Source organism: Mobula birostris, chromosome 27, assembly GCF_030028105.1.
Source record: "Mobula birostris isolate sMobBir1 chromosome 27, sMobBir1.hap1, whole genome shotgun sequence".
Lineage (NCBI taxonomy): Eukaryota > Metazoa > Chordata > Chondrichthyes > Myliobatiformes > Myliobatidae > Mobula > Mobula birostris.
In genome coordinates this window covers 1143455-1157732 of record NC_092396.1, presented here as the reverse complement: position 1 = coordinate 1157732, position 14278 = coordinate 1143455, and the positions used below count along the sequence as shown (strand labels likewise).

At 44.6% G+C, this 14278-nt stretch overlaps 1 protein-coding gene across 8 annotated transcripts in view; it reads left to right on the top strand.

Moving 5' to 3' along the window:
- Nucleotides 1-14278, top strand: part of LOC140188687 (uncharacterized) — a 49811-nt gene that overhangs the window by 10472 nt on the left and 25061 nt on the right. For all 8 annotated transcript variants that reach the window (XM_072245198.1, XM_072245203.1, XM_072245204.1 and 5 more), the window contains exons 3-4: nt 6061-6238; nt 13599-13744. In XM_072245198.1, coding sequence (XP_072101299.1) covers nt 6061-6238; nt 13599-13744 — 324 coding nt within the window. The remainder of the gene's footprint in view (nt 1-6060; nt 6239-13598; nt 13745-14278) is intronic.

The following is a 14278-nucleotide window of genomic DNA, read 5'->3' as shown; positions in this document are numbered from 1 at the left end:
GGCTCATGCGTGAACAACCCTTTTCAAGTCCAGCTGCAAATTCTTAATTGGATTGAGGTCTGGACTTTGACTTGGCTACTTCAAGATATTAACTTTGCTGTTTTTAAGCCATTCCCGTGAAGCTTTGGCTTTATGCTTGGGTTATTGTCTTGCTGGAAAACAAATCTTCTCCTAAGTCACAGTTCTCTTGCAGACTGCATCAGGTTTTCCTCCAGGATTTCCCTGTATTTTGCTGCATTCATTTTACCCTCTACCTTCACAAGCCTTCCAGGGCCTGCTACAGGGAAGCATCCCCACAGCATGATGCAGCCACCACCATGCTTCACGGTAGAGACGGTGTGTTTTGATGATGTACGGTGTTTGGCTTTAGCGTTCACATAGTGTTTAGTCTGATTGACAAAAAGCTCAATTTTGGTTTCATCTGACCATAGAGCCTTTTTCCAGCTGACTTCAGAGTCTCTCACGTGCCTTCTGGCAAATTCTAGCTGTGATTTCATGTGAGTTTTTTTCAACGGTGGCTTTCTCTTTGCCACTCTCTCGTAACTCTATGACTGGTGAAGAACCTGAGCAACAGTTGTATGTGCAGTCTCTCCCATCTCAGTCACTGAAGCTTGTAACTCCTCCAGTGTTGTCATTGGCCTCTTGGTGGCCTCCCTCACTTGTCCCCTTCTTGCACGGTCACTCAGTTTTTGAGGACAGGCTGTTCGAGGCAGATTTACAACTGTGCCATATTCTTTCCATTTCTTGATTATTGTCTAAGTCCAAGGGGTATTTTATGACTTGGAAATTTTCTTGTATCCACCTCCTGACTTGTGCTTTTCAATACCCTTTTCGTGGACCTGCTTGGAGTGTTCTCTTGTCGTCTTGGTGTAGTTTTTACTAAGATAACGACTCAACAACAGTTGGACCTTTCAGATACAGGTGTATTTTTACTACAGTCAATTGAAACACCTTGACTGTATATAGGTCTCCAAAAACAGATCTCCATTTAACTAATGATGTGACTTCTAAAACCAATTGGCTGCACATGTGATGATTTGGTGTGTCAAATTAAAAAGGGGGGGGTGAATTAATTATTTTGTGTTTTATGTTTGTAATTAATGTAGATCACTTTGTAGAGATCTGTTTCACTTTGACACAAAGGAGTCTTCTGTTGTTCAGTGTCAAAAAAGCCAAATTAAATCCACTGTGATTCAATGTTGTAAAACAATAAAACATGAAAACTTTTGGGGGGGGGGGTGCAGTGATTGCTTTTTATAGGCTCTGTATAGGCACTGTAGGCTTATCTGCATATTGTGTCAAGAAACCTTCCTGAACACACCTAACAAACTCTACCCCATCTAAACCCCTCACTCTAGGGAGGTGCCAATCAATATTTGGGAAATTAAAATCTCCCACCACAAAAACCCTGTTATTATTACTCCTTTCCAGAATCTGTCTCCCTATCTGCTCCTTGATGTCCCTGTTACTATTGGGTGGTCTACAAAAAAGGCAGAGGTTGATAGATTCTTGATTGGTCAGGGCATGAAGGGACACGGGGAGAAGGGAGAAGGCTGGAAATTGGTGCTGAGAGGAAAATTGGATCAGCCATGATGAAATGGTGGAGCAGACATGATGGGCCAAATGGCCTAATTCTGCTCCTATATCTTATGGTCTTATGAACAACTGCATATACATACTGTGACAACTAGGAAACTTGCAAAACAGTTACATGTCTATAAGTAGTTATAAAAAATATAAGCTGGTAATTTGTTAAAAGCTGTAAAGGAAATGAGAATTAAGCAGTCCAATCTAGCAGTGCTGAGAGAGGGCAGTATTAATGTTTGCAGTATGATGACTCTGGTTTCACAGATGTAGCCGTTTCTGTCTCTGTGACACTTCTGATGTACCGTCTGGGTGGAGGCAAAGCCCTTGGGCTGTTGTGAGGTGAGTCAGGACACTCAGTATCTGTCCTGTTCTGGTATGGCGATGACAGATCTGGCTGAGGGTCTGGTGAATGGTATATGCCAAGGTGATGTGGGGGGCACGGGTGTGCAGTGACGGTAATGCCAGGGGTTGGAGGTTAGACGTAGTATTGCTGGAAATGGCATTGCCTGGCATTTTTGTAATAAAAATCCCACCTGCGACCAAGGTTCTGTTCTAGGGGAATATCACCCAATCCTACAAGGATTTCTCCGACAAGGGTGAGGAACCCCACCACCTGCGGGTTCCCTTGCAGGCGACCCACCAGCCTGTGTTGGAACTGTATCCCTGCTCCTTCTCCATCAGCAGCTGCCAGTCTTTTCCCTGTAACATCAGAGCCCTCTCACCACACGAACTGCCCCAGTACAAAGTCATTCACCATCTCCCTTCAAGGGGAAGTGCAATAAACAGTGGCCTAAATTCCCCTAGCCTTGAGTAAACTGAATATGTATGTTCTTCAGGCAACAAGTTCCAAAGACTCCCAACCTTGTGAATTGTAGTGTAGCAGTTAGTGCATTGCCTTACAGTGCCAGTGACTGGGGTTGAGTTCCTGCTGAGCTTCCACATTCTTCCCGAGACCAAGTAGGTTTCATCCAGGTGCTCCAGTTCGATGGATGTATGGGTCAGTAGGTTAATTGGTGGTATGGATGTAATTGGGTAGTGCTGGCTCACTGAGCCAGAAGGGCCTGTCACCATGCTGTAAAGTGTAGAGAATGTCAGCACAGCAGAGCGTCAGTCTGGGTCAGTGCTGGCAGGTTTACCAGCCTCCATCCAATGGAAACTGTTTGCATTCTAATGTTTTTGACCCAAGGTTCTTTCAAAAGTCAGGAAAGAGGCACAAAACTTTTTTGCTTCACGGTTGTTTTATTCGAGTTGATAGAACAAAGAGAGATTGAATTGGACCTCGATAGAGGTCTATTGAAATCTACAGTCAGATGCAACAAAACAATCTCTCTCAGAATCTCCTCATGCAAAATTTCAACCCAAACCATTGGCAATTCCATTGGGCCCCACAGATGCTGCTCGACCTGCTGGGTTCCTCCACCAAATTGCTTGTTGCTGCAGCTTCCAGCACCTGCAGTCTCACTTGTCTGTCAGAATCTTCCATGCTTCAGTGAGATCACTTCCACTGAACAGAGACCAATCCTACTCAGTGCTTGAACATCTGGCAACCTCCTCATCCCAGGAATCAGTCTCGGAAGCTACTCGCTTTTATATCAGGGACCACCCCTTTGCCAAGTATCACAAATAAGTTTCAAATCTCTTGACTGTGTTGGATCCAACTGTTTATGCTTAGATTAAGCTGCTTCATTGTTATTTTCTTTGCAGTTTAACAATTAAATACCTGCTTATACTTTAAGTATTTTTTATATACGCGTAACTGTTTATTGTGTCCCCTAGTGGTCACAGTATGTACATGCAGTTGTTCAGGGTGTCCCCTAGTGGTCACAGTATGTATATGCAATGAACACACAAAATGCTGGAGGAACTCAGCAGGCCAGGCAGCAGCCATGGAAAAGAGTAATCGGTCGACATTTTGGGCAAAGACCCTTCATTAGGACTGGAGAAAAAGATGAGAAGTCAGAGTAAGAAGCTGGGGGGAGGGGAGGAAGTACAAGGTGGTAGGTGATAGGTGAAACCGGGAGAGGGAGGAGAAGTGAAGTAAAAAGCTGGGAAGTTGATTGGTGAAAGAGATAAGGGCTGGGGAAGAGGGAATATGATACGAGAGGGTTGAAGACCAAGGAGGAGCACCAGAGGGAGATGATGGGCAAGTAGGGAGATGAGGTGAGAGAGGGAAACAGGAATGGGGAATGGTAAAGGAGACGGGGAGCGGAGGTGATCACCAGAAGTTTGAGAAATAGATGTTCGTACCATCAAATTGGAGGCTACTCAGATAGAATTTAAGCTGTTGCTGCTCCAACCTGAGTATGGCCTCATAGTGGCAGTAGAGGCAGCCATGGGCTGACATGTCAGAATGGGAATGGGAAGTAGAATTGAAACGGGTGGCCCAGCTCAGGAGGAGCAGCACCTTATATTCCATTTGGCTTGTCTCCAACCTGATGTCATGAACATTGATTTCTCAAACTTCCAGTAATGAACCCCGCCCCCCCCCCACACACACCATTCCTCATTCCTATTTTCCTCTCTCACTTTATGTCCGTACTTGCCCATCACCTTCCTCTGGGGCTTCTCCCCATTCCCTTTCTTCCATGGCCTTCTTCCCTCTCTGGTCAGGTTCCCCCTTCCCCAGACCTTGTCTCTTTCACCAGTCAACTTCCCAGCTCTTTACTTCACTCCTCTCCCTCTCTCAATTTCACCTATCACCTTGTATTTCTTCCTCCACTCCCACCCACCTCCTTAATCTGACCCCTTCTTTTTTTCCCCCAGTCCTGATGAACTCAGCCCAAAATGTCAACTGTTTCCTATTTTCCATAGATGCTGCCTAGGCTGCTGAGTTCCTCCAGCACTTTGTGTGTGCTATTATGCCAACCTTATGTTTCTTGTAACAGGCTGTAATATGTCTACAAAGGAGCTGGTTGTGGATTACAGGGGGAATGGAGACGGGCTAACCCCTAATAACATCAATGGATCTGGGGTTGAGAAGGTAACACTTCAAGTTCCTCAGCATCCACATCACCGAGGACCTCACGTGGTCTGTACACACCATCTATGTGGTGAAAAAGGAACAACAGCGCCTCTTTCACCTCAGACAGTTGAGGAAGTTTGGTGTGGGCCCCCAGATCCTAAGAACTTTCTACAGGGGCACAATGGAGAGCATCCTGACTGGCTGCATCACTGCCTGGTATGGGAACTGTACCTCCCTCAATCACAGGACTCTGCAGAGAGTGGTGCGGACAGCCCAGCGCATCTGTAGTTGTCAACTTCCCATAGTTCAGGACATTTTCAAGGACAGATGTGTAAAAAGGGTTTGTAGGATCATTGGGGACCCAAGCCATCCCAACCACAATCTATCCCAGTTGTTACTGTCCAGGAAGTGGTACAGCAGCCTTAAAGCCAGAACCAATGGGCTCTGGGACAGCTTCTTTCACCAGGCCATCAGACTGCTGAACTCACGCTGATTTGAGTATACTCTATATTATATTGACTGTTCTATTTATTATAAATTATTATAAATTACTATGATTGCACATTGCACATTTAGATGGAGACATAATGTAGATTTTTACTCCTCGTGTATGTGAAGGATGTAAGAAATAAAGTCATTACAATTCAATTCAATCGTTCCCCTAAATCCCTAGGACTGTTGGATAGTTTGTAATATAGCCACATTAACGTGGTCATACCTTTATTACTCAGTTCCACCTATAATGCCTCACTAGACGAGTTCTCCTGGCTGTCGTGACATTTCCCTTGACTAGTGCCATCACTCCTTCTTCAAGCCCTCCCGCTCTGTCACATCTAAAACAATGGAACCCTGGAATATTGAGCTGCCAGTCCTGCCCCTCCTGCAACCAAGTCTCACCAATGTCTACAGCATCATAATTCCAGCTCATGCCCTGAGCTCATCTGCCTTTCCTGCGATACTTCTTGCATTGAAATATACACAGCCCAGGACATTAGTTGCACCAAACATTTTTGTTTCCTGACTTTGCCTGAGGTCTCCACAACATCAGTCTCCACAAGCTCTCCACTAACTGTTCTGGCACTCCAGTTTCCATCCTCCTGCAGCTCTAGTTTCTTATCTATGGTATAAAAACAGCTGACCAAAAGGCAGCACCATCTTAGATCCTTGTTTGTTTGCCTCTCCCTTTACTTACTAGGCCTCTGTTACTGTTTGTTTCCAACTCCCTTTGTTCCATTAGTGCTTAAGAAAACGATTGTGAAACAAGTTTTGTGCCTCTTTCCTAACTTCTAAGAGGACCTTGGATTAAAACACTAAAATCCAACAACTATAAGAAGTTTTAGTGATTCAAGGACCTTCTTGAGGACTTCCTTCCATCTGCCATTGAGATGGACATTTGACTTGTTTCAGTTTATTGGAGTTTTAATCCTTTGTCAGCACATGACTGCTCTATGGTATCAAAAAGGTTATTTAATTTATAAAGCTTCATGTTATCACCTCATGTCTTCTCTTAGATCAAGCAATGTTCAGAACTGTCCTGGTTAGAGAAGAGCTACATCGCTATGGCAATCTTGTCTCTCCTGGTCGTCTTAGGCACCAATATTGCAAGTATTGTACGTCAGAGCAAAGCTGAAGAGACACAAGTGGACTGGGAGGGTGTTGCCATCTCAGGGATACAGCTCATTGGTGTAGGTATGGCCCGTTCAGTCTCTGCACATCAGTAAATTACAACGTGTGACTGGAAACTGCCGTGAGTAGTTCAGGTGGACAGTTGGGTCGTGTATTTTACTCATCTCCTTAATGCTGGTGTGATGTGTGGAAGGATAATATTTTCTTCAAATGTTGACAAAGTAATGTTGGTAATTGCTTAAACAAAGATTGACATTTTCTGGAGATGTGCCCTGCCTGTCACTGTTTAATCTACATGGATTTTATTGCACTTTGAGATTAAACATTATTATAGAAACACAGAGCCTTACAGCACAAAAGCAGGCCGTTCAGCCCATCTATTCCATGCTGAACTACGAATCAGCCTAATCTCATCGACCTGCACCCGGAACATATCCCTCCATACCCCTCCCATCTACCTACCTATCCAAATTTCTCTTAAATTTTGAAATCCTACCCACATCCACCACTTGTGCTGGCAGCTCGTTCCACACTCTCACCACCCACTGAGAGAAGAAGTTTCTCTTCATGTTCCTCTTAAATATTTCCCCTTTCACCCTTAATCCATGACCTCTAGTCGTAGTCTTACCCAACCTCAGTGGAAAAAGCCTGCTTGATTTACCCTTTATTGCATATTTTTCCTTTTTCTTCCTGGTTCTGTTTGTAGTGTTTTTGCATATTGGTTGTTTGTCTGTCCTGTTGGGTGTGGTCTTTCTCTGATTCTATTGTTTCTTAGTGGTAGGGTCCCTTTACAGATGGTAGAAGTTGTGCAGAATGATGTTTTGGATTAGCAAAGTGCAAATATGAATGGCCGCAAGAAAGGGAATCTCAGGGTTGTGTATGCTGATGTATCTGTACTTTGATAATCCAACACATCATTCTCCACAACTTTCGCTATCTTCAAAGGGATCTTACTGCTAAACACATCTTTAATTCCCCCCCCACACTCTCTCTGCTTTTTGCAGAAATCGCCCCCTCTACGATTCCCTTGTACGTTCATCCCTCCCCACAAATCTCCCTCACAACACTTACCCCTGCAAGTGACAGAAATGCTACACCTGCCCATGCACCTCCAGTCAGGGCCCTAAACACTCCTTCCAGGTGAGGCAGCACTTCACCTGCGAATCTGTTGGTGGTGTCTATTGCGTCCGGTGCTCCCGATGTGGCCTTCTCCACATTGGTGAGACCTGACGGAATTTGGGGGGACTGCTTCATCGAGCACCTCTGCTCCATCCACCAAAGGTGGAACTTCCCAGTGGCCAAACATTTTAATTCCCATTCCTGTTCTGACATGTCAGTCCACGGCCTCCTCTTGTGTCAAGATGAGGTTACGCTCAGGGTGGAGGAGCAACACTTTATGTTCCCTCTCCAACCTGATGGCATGAACATTGATTTCTCCTTCTGGTAAAGAAACCTATCCCGTTTTCCTCGATTTTCCACTCTGACTTCTTACCACTTTGCACCTGCTTATGATCTCCACCTGGTGCCCCCTCCACCTTCCCCTTGTCCCATGGTCCACTCTCCTCTCCTATCAGGTTCTTTCTTCTCCAGCTCTTGACCTTTCCCACCCACCTGGTTCACCTATCATCTTCCGGCTATCCCCTTTCCCTCCTCCACCCCTCCACCTTTTTATTCTGGTCTCTTTCCCTTTCAGTCCCGATGACGGGTCCTGGCCTGAAATGTCGACTGTTTATTCATTTCTATGGATGCTGCCTGTCCTGCTGAGTTCCTCCGGTAAAGCGTGTGTGTTGCTTTGGATTTAGAGCATCTGCAGAATCCGTGCTGCTTTAGGGAGTCTCAGGATAGAGGGAGGTCCATTTAGAATGGAGGTGAGGAATTTCTTTAGCCAGAAAGTGATGAGTCTGTGGAAGCCAAATTATTGTATATATTTAAAGTGAAGGTTGATAGATTAATGGTTAATAAAGGTGTCAAAGATTATGGGGAGAAGGCAGGAGAATGGGATTGAGAGGGATAATAAATCAGTCATGATGCAATGATGGAGCAGACTTGATGGGCCAAATGGCCTAATTCTGCTCCTATGGCTTATGGTCTTGGGATCTAATTTGTAACTACTGACTGATCCCAACCAGCTTAGTAAAATATTGTGTCCAATAGAGACAGGGTACTGTAAACATCTTCAATCTGAATTTCAAATCAAAACCCGCCAGGGTAGGAAGTGATCACTCTCAGTCTCCCTTTGTTCTCTGAAAGCCACATCCAGTGATTCTTCCTTCCTCACTATGGGTCAGCTCCAGATTTCCAATCCCGTTTCTCCCAGTTGTCCTCCAAAGAGATTGTACCGCATCAACATTTCGGTCCAGGTCTGATTGCATCAATGATCCAGTCCAGGTCTGACTGTTCGATCCGGGTCTGACTGTTCGATCCGGGTCTGACTGTTCGATCCAGGTCTGACTGCAACAACGTTCCAGTCCAGGTCTGACTGTTCGATCCAGGTCTGACTGCAACAATGTTCTAGCCCAGGTCTGACTGTTTAATCCGGGTCTGACTGCAACAATGTTCCCGTCCAGGTCTGACTGTTCGATCTGGGTCTGACTGTAACAATGTTCCGGTCCAAATCTGACTGTTCGATCTGGGTCTGACTGTTTGGTCCAGGTCTGGCTGCATCAACGTTCCTGTCCAGGTCTGACTGTTCAATCCAGATCTGACTGCAGCAATGTTCCAGTCCAGGTCTGACTGCATCACTGTTCCAGTAGTGGTGTGGTACCTAGCAGTGTAGTACCTGGAAGTGGTCTCTTATGATCTGGTTCTACTCCTAGGCTGAAGGTGTTATAATTGAATTCACACAGTATACGGAATATGGTAGATGAACTTTTGTCACAGTTACAGATCGGCATGTAAGATGTTATGGGCATCACTGAATCATGGCTGAAAGAAGATTACAGTTAGGAGCTTAATGTCCAAGGATACACATTGTAATGGGAGGACAGGCAGGAAGGCAGAGGGTGTGGTGTGGCTCTGTTGGTAAAACATTAAATTAATTCATTAGAAAGAGGTAACATAGGGTTGGAGGGTGTTGAAATTTTGTAAATAGAGCTAAGAAACTGCAAGGGGATAGGTACCCTGATGTGAGTTGTATACAGACCCCCAGACAGTAGTAAGGATGTGGTCGATGAATTACAATGGGAGATTGAAATGCATATCAAAAGGGCAACATTACAGTAGTCACTGGGGATTTCAATATGCAGGTAGATTGGGAAAATCAGGTTGGTGCTGGATCCCAAGAGGGGGAATTTCTAGAATGTCCACGAGATGGCTTTTTAGAGCAGCTGATGGTTGAGACCATCTGGGATCAGCTATTTTGGATTGGGTGTTTGCAATGAACTGGAATTGACTAGAAAGCCTAAGGTGAAGGAACCCTTATGGAAATATCATAATATGATCGAATTCATCCTGAAATTTGAGAAGGAGAAACTAAACACTTCTCCATTAGTATTACAGTGGAATAAAGGGAATTACATAGGCATAAGGGAGGAGTTGGCCAGAATTGATTAGAAAAGAACATTGGCAGGGATGATGACAGAGCAGCAGTGGCTGGAATTTCTGGAAGCAGTTTGGAAGGTTGTAGGACTTGTACATCCCAAAAAGGAAGAAGTATTCTAAAGGCAAGATGACACAACCGTGACTAACGAGAAGTCAAAGCCAACATAAAAGCCAGAGAGGTCATATAATAATATAATAAAGCAAATATTAATGGGAAGTTTGAAGATTGAGAAGCTTTTAAAAACCAACAGAAGGCAACTAAACAAGTCATTAAGAAAGAAAAGAAGGAATACAAAGGTAAGCTAGCCAATAATATTAAAGAGAATGCCGAAAGTTTCTTCAGATACATAAAGTGTAAGAAAGGCAAGAGTAGATATCAGACTGCTGGAAAATGATACTGGGGGGGGGGGGGTAGCAATAGGGGACAAGGATATGGCAGACAAACTGAGTAAGTATCTTGCATCAGTCTTCACTAGTAGTGTGCCGGAGGTCCAAGAGTGCAGGGGGCAGAAGTGTGTGAAGTTGCCATTACTAGGGAGAAGATTCTAGGCAAACTGAAAGATCCGAAGGTGGATAAGTCACCTGGACCAGATAGTATACACCCCAGGGTTCTGAAAGAGGTAGCCGAGAGATTGTGGAGGCATTAGAAATGATGGAACATTGTGAATGCCACTCCTCTCTTCAAGAAGGAAGGCAGGCAGAAGAAAAGGAAATTTAGGCCCATTAGTCTGACCTCAGTTGTTGGGAAGGTGTTGGAGTTGATTGTTAAGTATGTGGTTTTGGGGTACTTGGAGGCAAATGATAAAATAGTCTGTAGTCAGCTTGGTTTCCTCAAGGAAAAATCTTGACTGACAAATCTGTTAGAATTCTTTGAAGAGATAACAAGGAGGATAGTTAAAGGAGAATCGGTTGATGTTGTGTACTTGGATTTTCAGGCCTTTGACAATATGCCACCTGAGGCTGCTTAGCAAGCTATGAGCCCATGTATTACAGGAAAGATTCTAGCATCGATAAAGCAGTGGCTGATTGGCAGGAGGCAAAGAGTGGGAATAAAGGGAGCCTTTTCTGGCTGACTGCCGGTGTATAGTGGTGTTCCACAGGGGTCTGTATTGGGACCGATTCTTTTTATGTGATATGTCAATGATTTGGATGATGGAATTGGTGGCTTTGTTGAAAAGTTTGCAAATAAGATGAAGATAGGTGGAGGTGCAGGTAGTTTTGAGGAAGTAGAGAAGCTACAGAAGGTCAGACATACTAGGAGAATGGACAAAGAAATGGCAGATAGAATACAGTGTCAGTTATGCACTTTGGTAGAAGAAATGAAAGGGTTCCCTATTTTCTAAATGCTGAGAAAATACAAAAAAAAACTGAGGCTTAAAGGGACTTGGGAGTCCTTGTGCAGGATTCCCTAAAGGATGATTTGTAGTTTGAGTCTATGGTGAGGAAAGCAAATGTGATGTTAGCATTCATTTTGAGAGGACGAGAATACAAAAGCAAGGATGTAATGTTGAGACTTTATAAAGCACTGCTGAGACCTGGCTTGGAGTATTGTGAGCAGTTTTGGGCCCTTATCTTAGAAAGGATATGCTGAAACTGAAGAAAGTTCAAAGGAGGTTAAAGAAAATTATTCCGGGATTGAAAGGCTTGTAATATGAAGAGTGTTTGATGGCTCTGTGCCTGTATTCACTGGAATTCAGAAGAATGAGGGGTGGCCTCATTGAAACCTACTGAATGTTGAAAGGCCTTGACAGAGTGGATATGGCCAGGACGTTTCTGACGGTGGGGGAGTCCAGACCAGAGGATAGAGCCTCAGAATAGATGGGCGTCCTTTTAGAACGGGGATAAGGAGGAATTTCTTTAGATGAGGAGTGGTGAATCTGTGGAATTCATTGTTACAGGCGGCTGAGGAGGCCAAGTCATTGAGTGCATTTAAGGCAGAGGTTGATAGATCTTTGACTGGTTCAGGGCATGAAGGGATACGGGGAGAAGGCAGGAGATTGGGGCTGAAGGGAAAATGGATCAACCATGATGAGATGGTGGATTGGACTTGATGGGCCAAATGGCCTAATTCTGCTCCTATATCTTATGATCTTAGTCTCGTTAATGCTGCACGCTGATTAAATGATTTTATAAACTAAACTTGTTCTTGCTTTTGCTTGTTTCACTACAATATTCATACTGTGTTAAAGCACCATCCACTCAGCAACCTCATCATATCCGAGGTCCCTGACTGCTGCTGATGTTAACATCTCTTAATGTCCATCCAACTCTAGTTGCTGAGGTCTGTGATCGCGCCCTATCCAGTCCTTTCAACATTTGGTGGGTTTCAATAAGATCCAACCCCCCCTCCCACCGCTCATTCTTCGAAATTCCAGTGAGGACAGGCCTAAAGCTATGAAACACTCCTCATGTGTTAATCCCTTCATTCCCAGAATCATCCTCATAAATCTCTTCTGGACCCTCTCCAATGACAACACATCCTTTCTGAGATATGGGGCCCAAAACTGTTAACAATACTTCCAACTGCAGCCTGACTAGTGTCTCATAAAGGCTCTGAATTGTTTCCTTGCTTTTATATTCTATCCCCCTTGAAATAAATACCAACGTTGCACTTACCGGAGACTCCCCCCTTATTGCATGCCTTTTCCAGCTCCCTTTGCGATGTCAACCCCACATCTTGGCTACTATTTGGAGGCCTATATATGATTTCCATAATGGTTGTTTTTACCCTTGTAGTTTCTTAACTCCACCCACAAACATTCAACATTCTCTGACCCTGTGTCACCTCTTTCTAATGATGTAATTCCATCTCTTACCAACAGAGCCACACCATCACCTATGCCTTCCTGCCTGTCCTTTCAATGCAAAGCATATCCTTTGATGTTAAGCTCGCAACTATGGCCGCCTTTCAGCCACAACTCAGTGATGACCACAACGTCATACTGACCAATCTGTAATAGCACCATGGGTTTATTCACTTTTTTGGAATGCTACACGCATTTAGATACAGGTCCTTCAGTCTGGCATTCTTCACCCTTTTGAATTTTGCCTCTGTGTTACAGTTTATCTTTCTGCTCTGTCTACATTTGTACCCAATCATTGCTCTTTCCGCCCTTACATTCATGTTACACCCTTCATCTACTGGTAAACTTGCTGGCTCATCCTCAGCTCTATCAATCTGGTTCCCATCCCCCTGCCATATTAGTTTAAACCACTCACAACAGCTCCAATCACCTTAAAAAAATCCCCCTCATATTCACATGCCTCTGATCATCCTGTACACCTCTATGAAGTCACTTCTGATTCTCTAAGAGAAAGCCCCTAGCTTGCTCAGCCTTTCCTCATAAGACATGCTCTCTAATCCAGGCAGCAGACCGGAAAATCATCTCTGTACCCTCTCTAAAACTTCCATATCCTTCCTATAATGAGGCGATCAGAACTGAACACAATATTCCAACAGTGGTGTAACCAGGGTTTTATAGAGCTGCAACGTTACCGTGCCTTTCTTGAACTCAACCTCTTGATTAATGAAGACCACCACACCATTAAACTTCTTAACCGAAGTTCAACTTGCGGGGGAGCTTTGAGGGATCTTTGAAATGGGACCCCAAGGAAATGGTGTCTTATTGCTAGCATTCTAATCTGCATCAAGTTCCAATCAAACATCATCTCAATTCATGCCTGACGTCGCGTTATGGTTAAAAATTTGTCTTTTGCAAATGTTTCCTGACCAGGTCCCTCCTTTCCTGGGATCTCGGCACTGTGTGCTCCTGCCATTCATCCGTTGTATCTGCAATGGGAAGTCTGGGTGACTATAGGAGTGTTATTACATGAGGGACTGTCAGTGCCTCTGCGACTGACACAATACTCTCTGCCCCCACAGTGTTCTGCATTTACTATGTGTTGCGTGGGGTGCTGCAGGAGAACCAACAGGAGCTGGTGGCCTTCGTTCTGTCCGTGTTGTTGGTCTTGGTCCGTTCCATTGTGAACTTCATTGTGGCTAGACCGGAGGAAAAGAAAACTGTGCAGGTGAGTATCGAGGCTTCTCTACCAACTGCCCCTCGTTCCTCCGAGCATCTCAGAGACCATAGCACCATACGGCAGTCTACAGCTCCTTGGGTAATCTGAAATAAAAATAAAATGCTTGGAATATTCTGCAGATTAGGCAGCATCTGTGGAGAGAGAAACAGTTTATATGGAGCCCAATGGGAAAACCTACAAAAGGGCCCAGTCCATCACGGGTAAAGCCCTCCCCACCATTGAGTGCACCTACACAAAGCACTGTCACAGGAAAGCAGTGTCCGTGATCACGGGCACAGACCATCCAGGTCAGTGTCCCTTCTCGCTGCTGCCATCGGGCAGAAGGTGCAGGAGTCTCAGGACACACACTACCAGGCTCTTGAACCAGAGGGAATAATGTCACTAACCCCAATACCGAGCTGTCCCCACAACCTATGGACTCACTTTCAACAACTCTTCATCTCGTGTTCTTGATAATTATTGCTTTCTCCTCCCCTCTCACAATCCCTTTCGACTCCCTCTTGACCTCTTGACCCCTTCTTG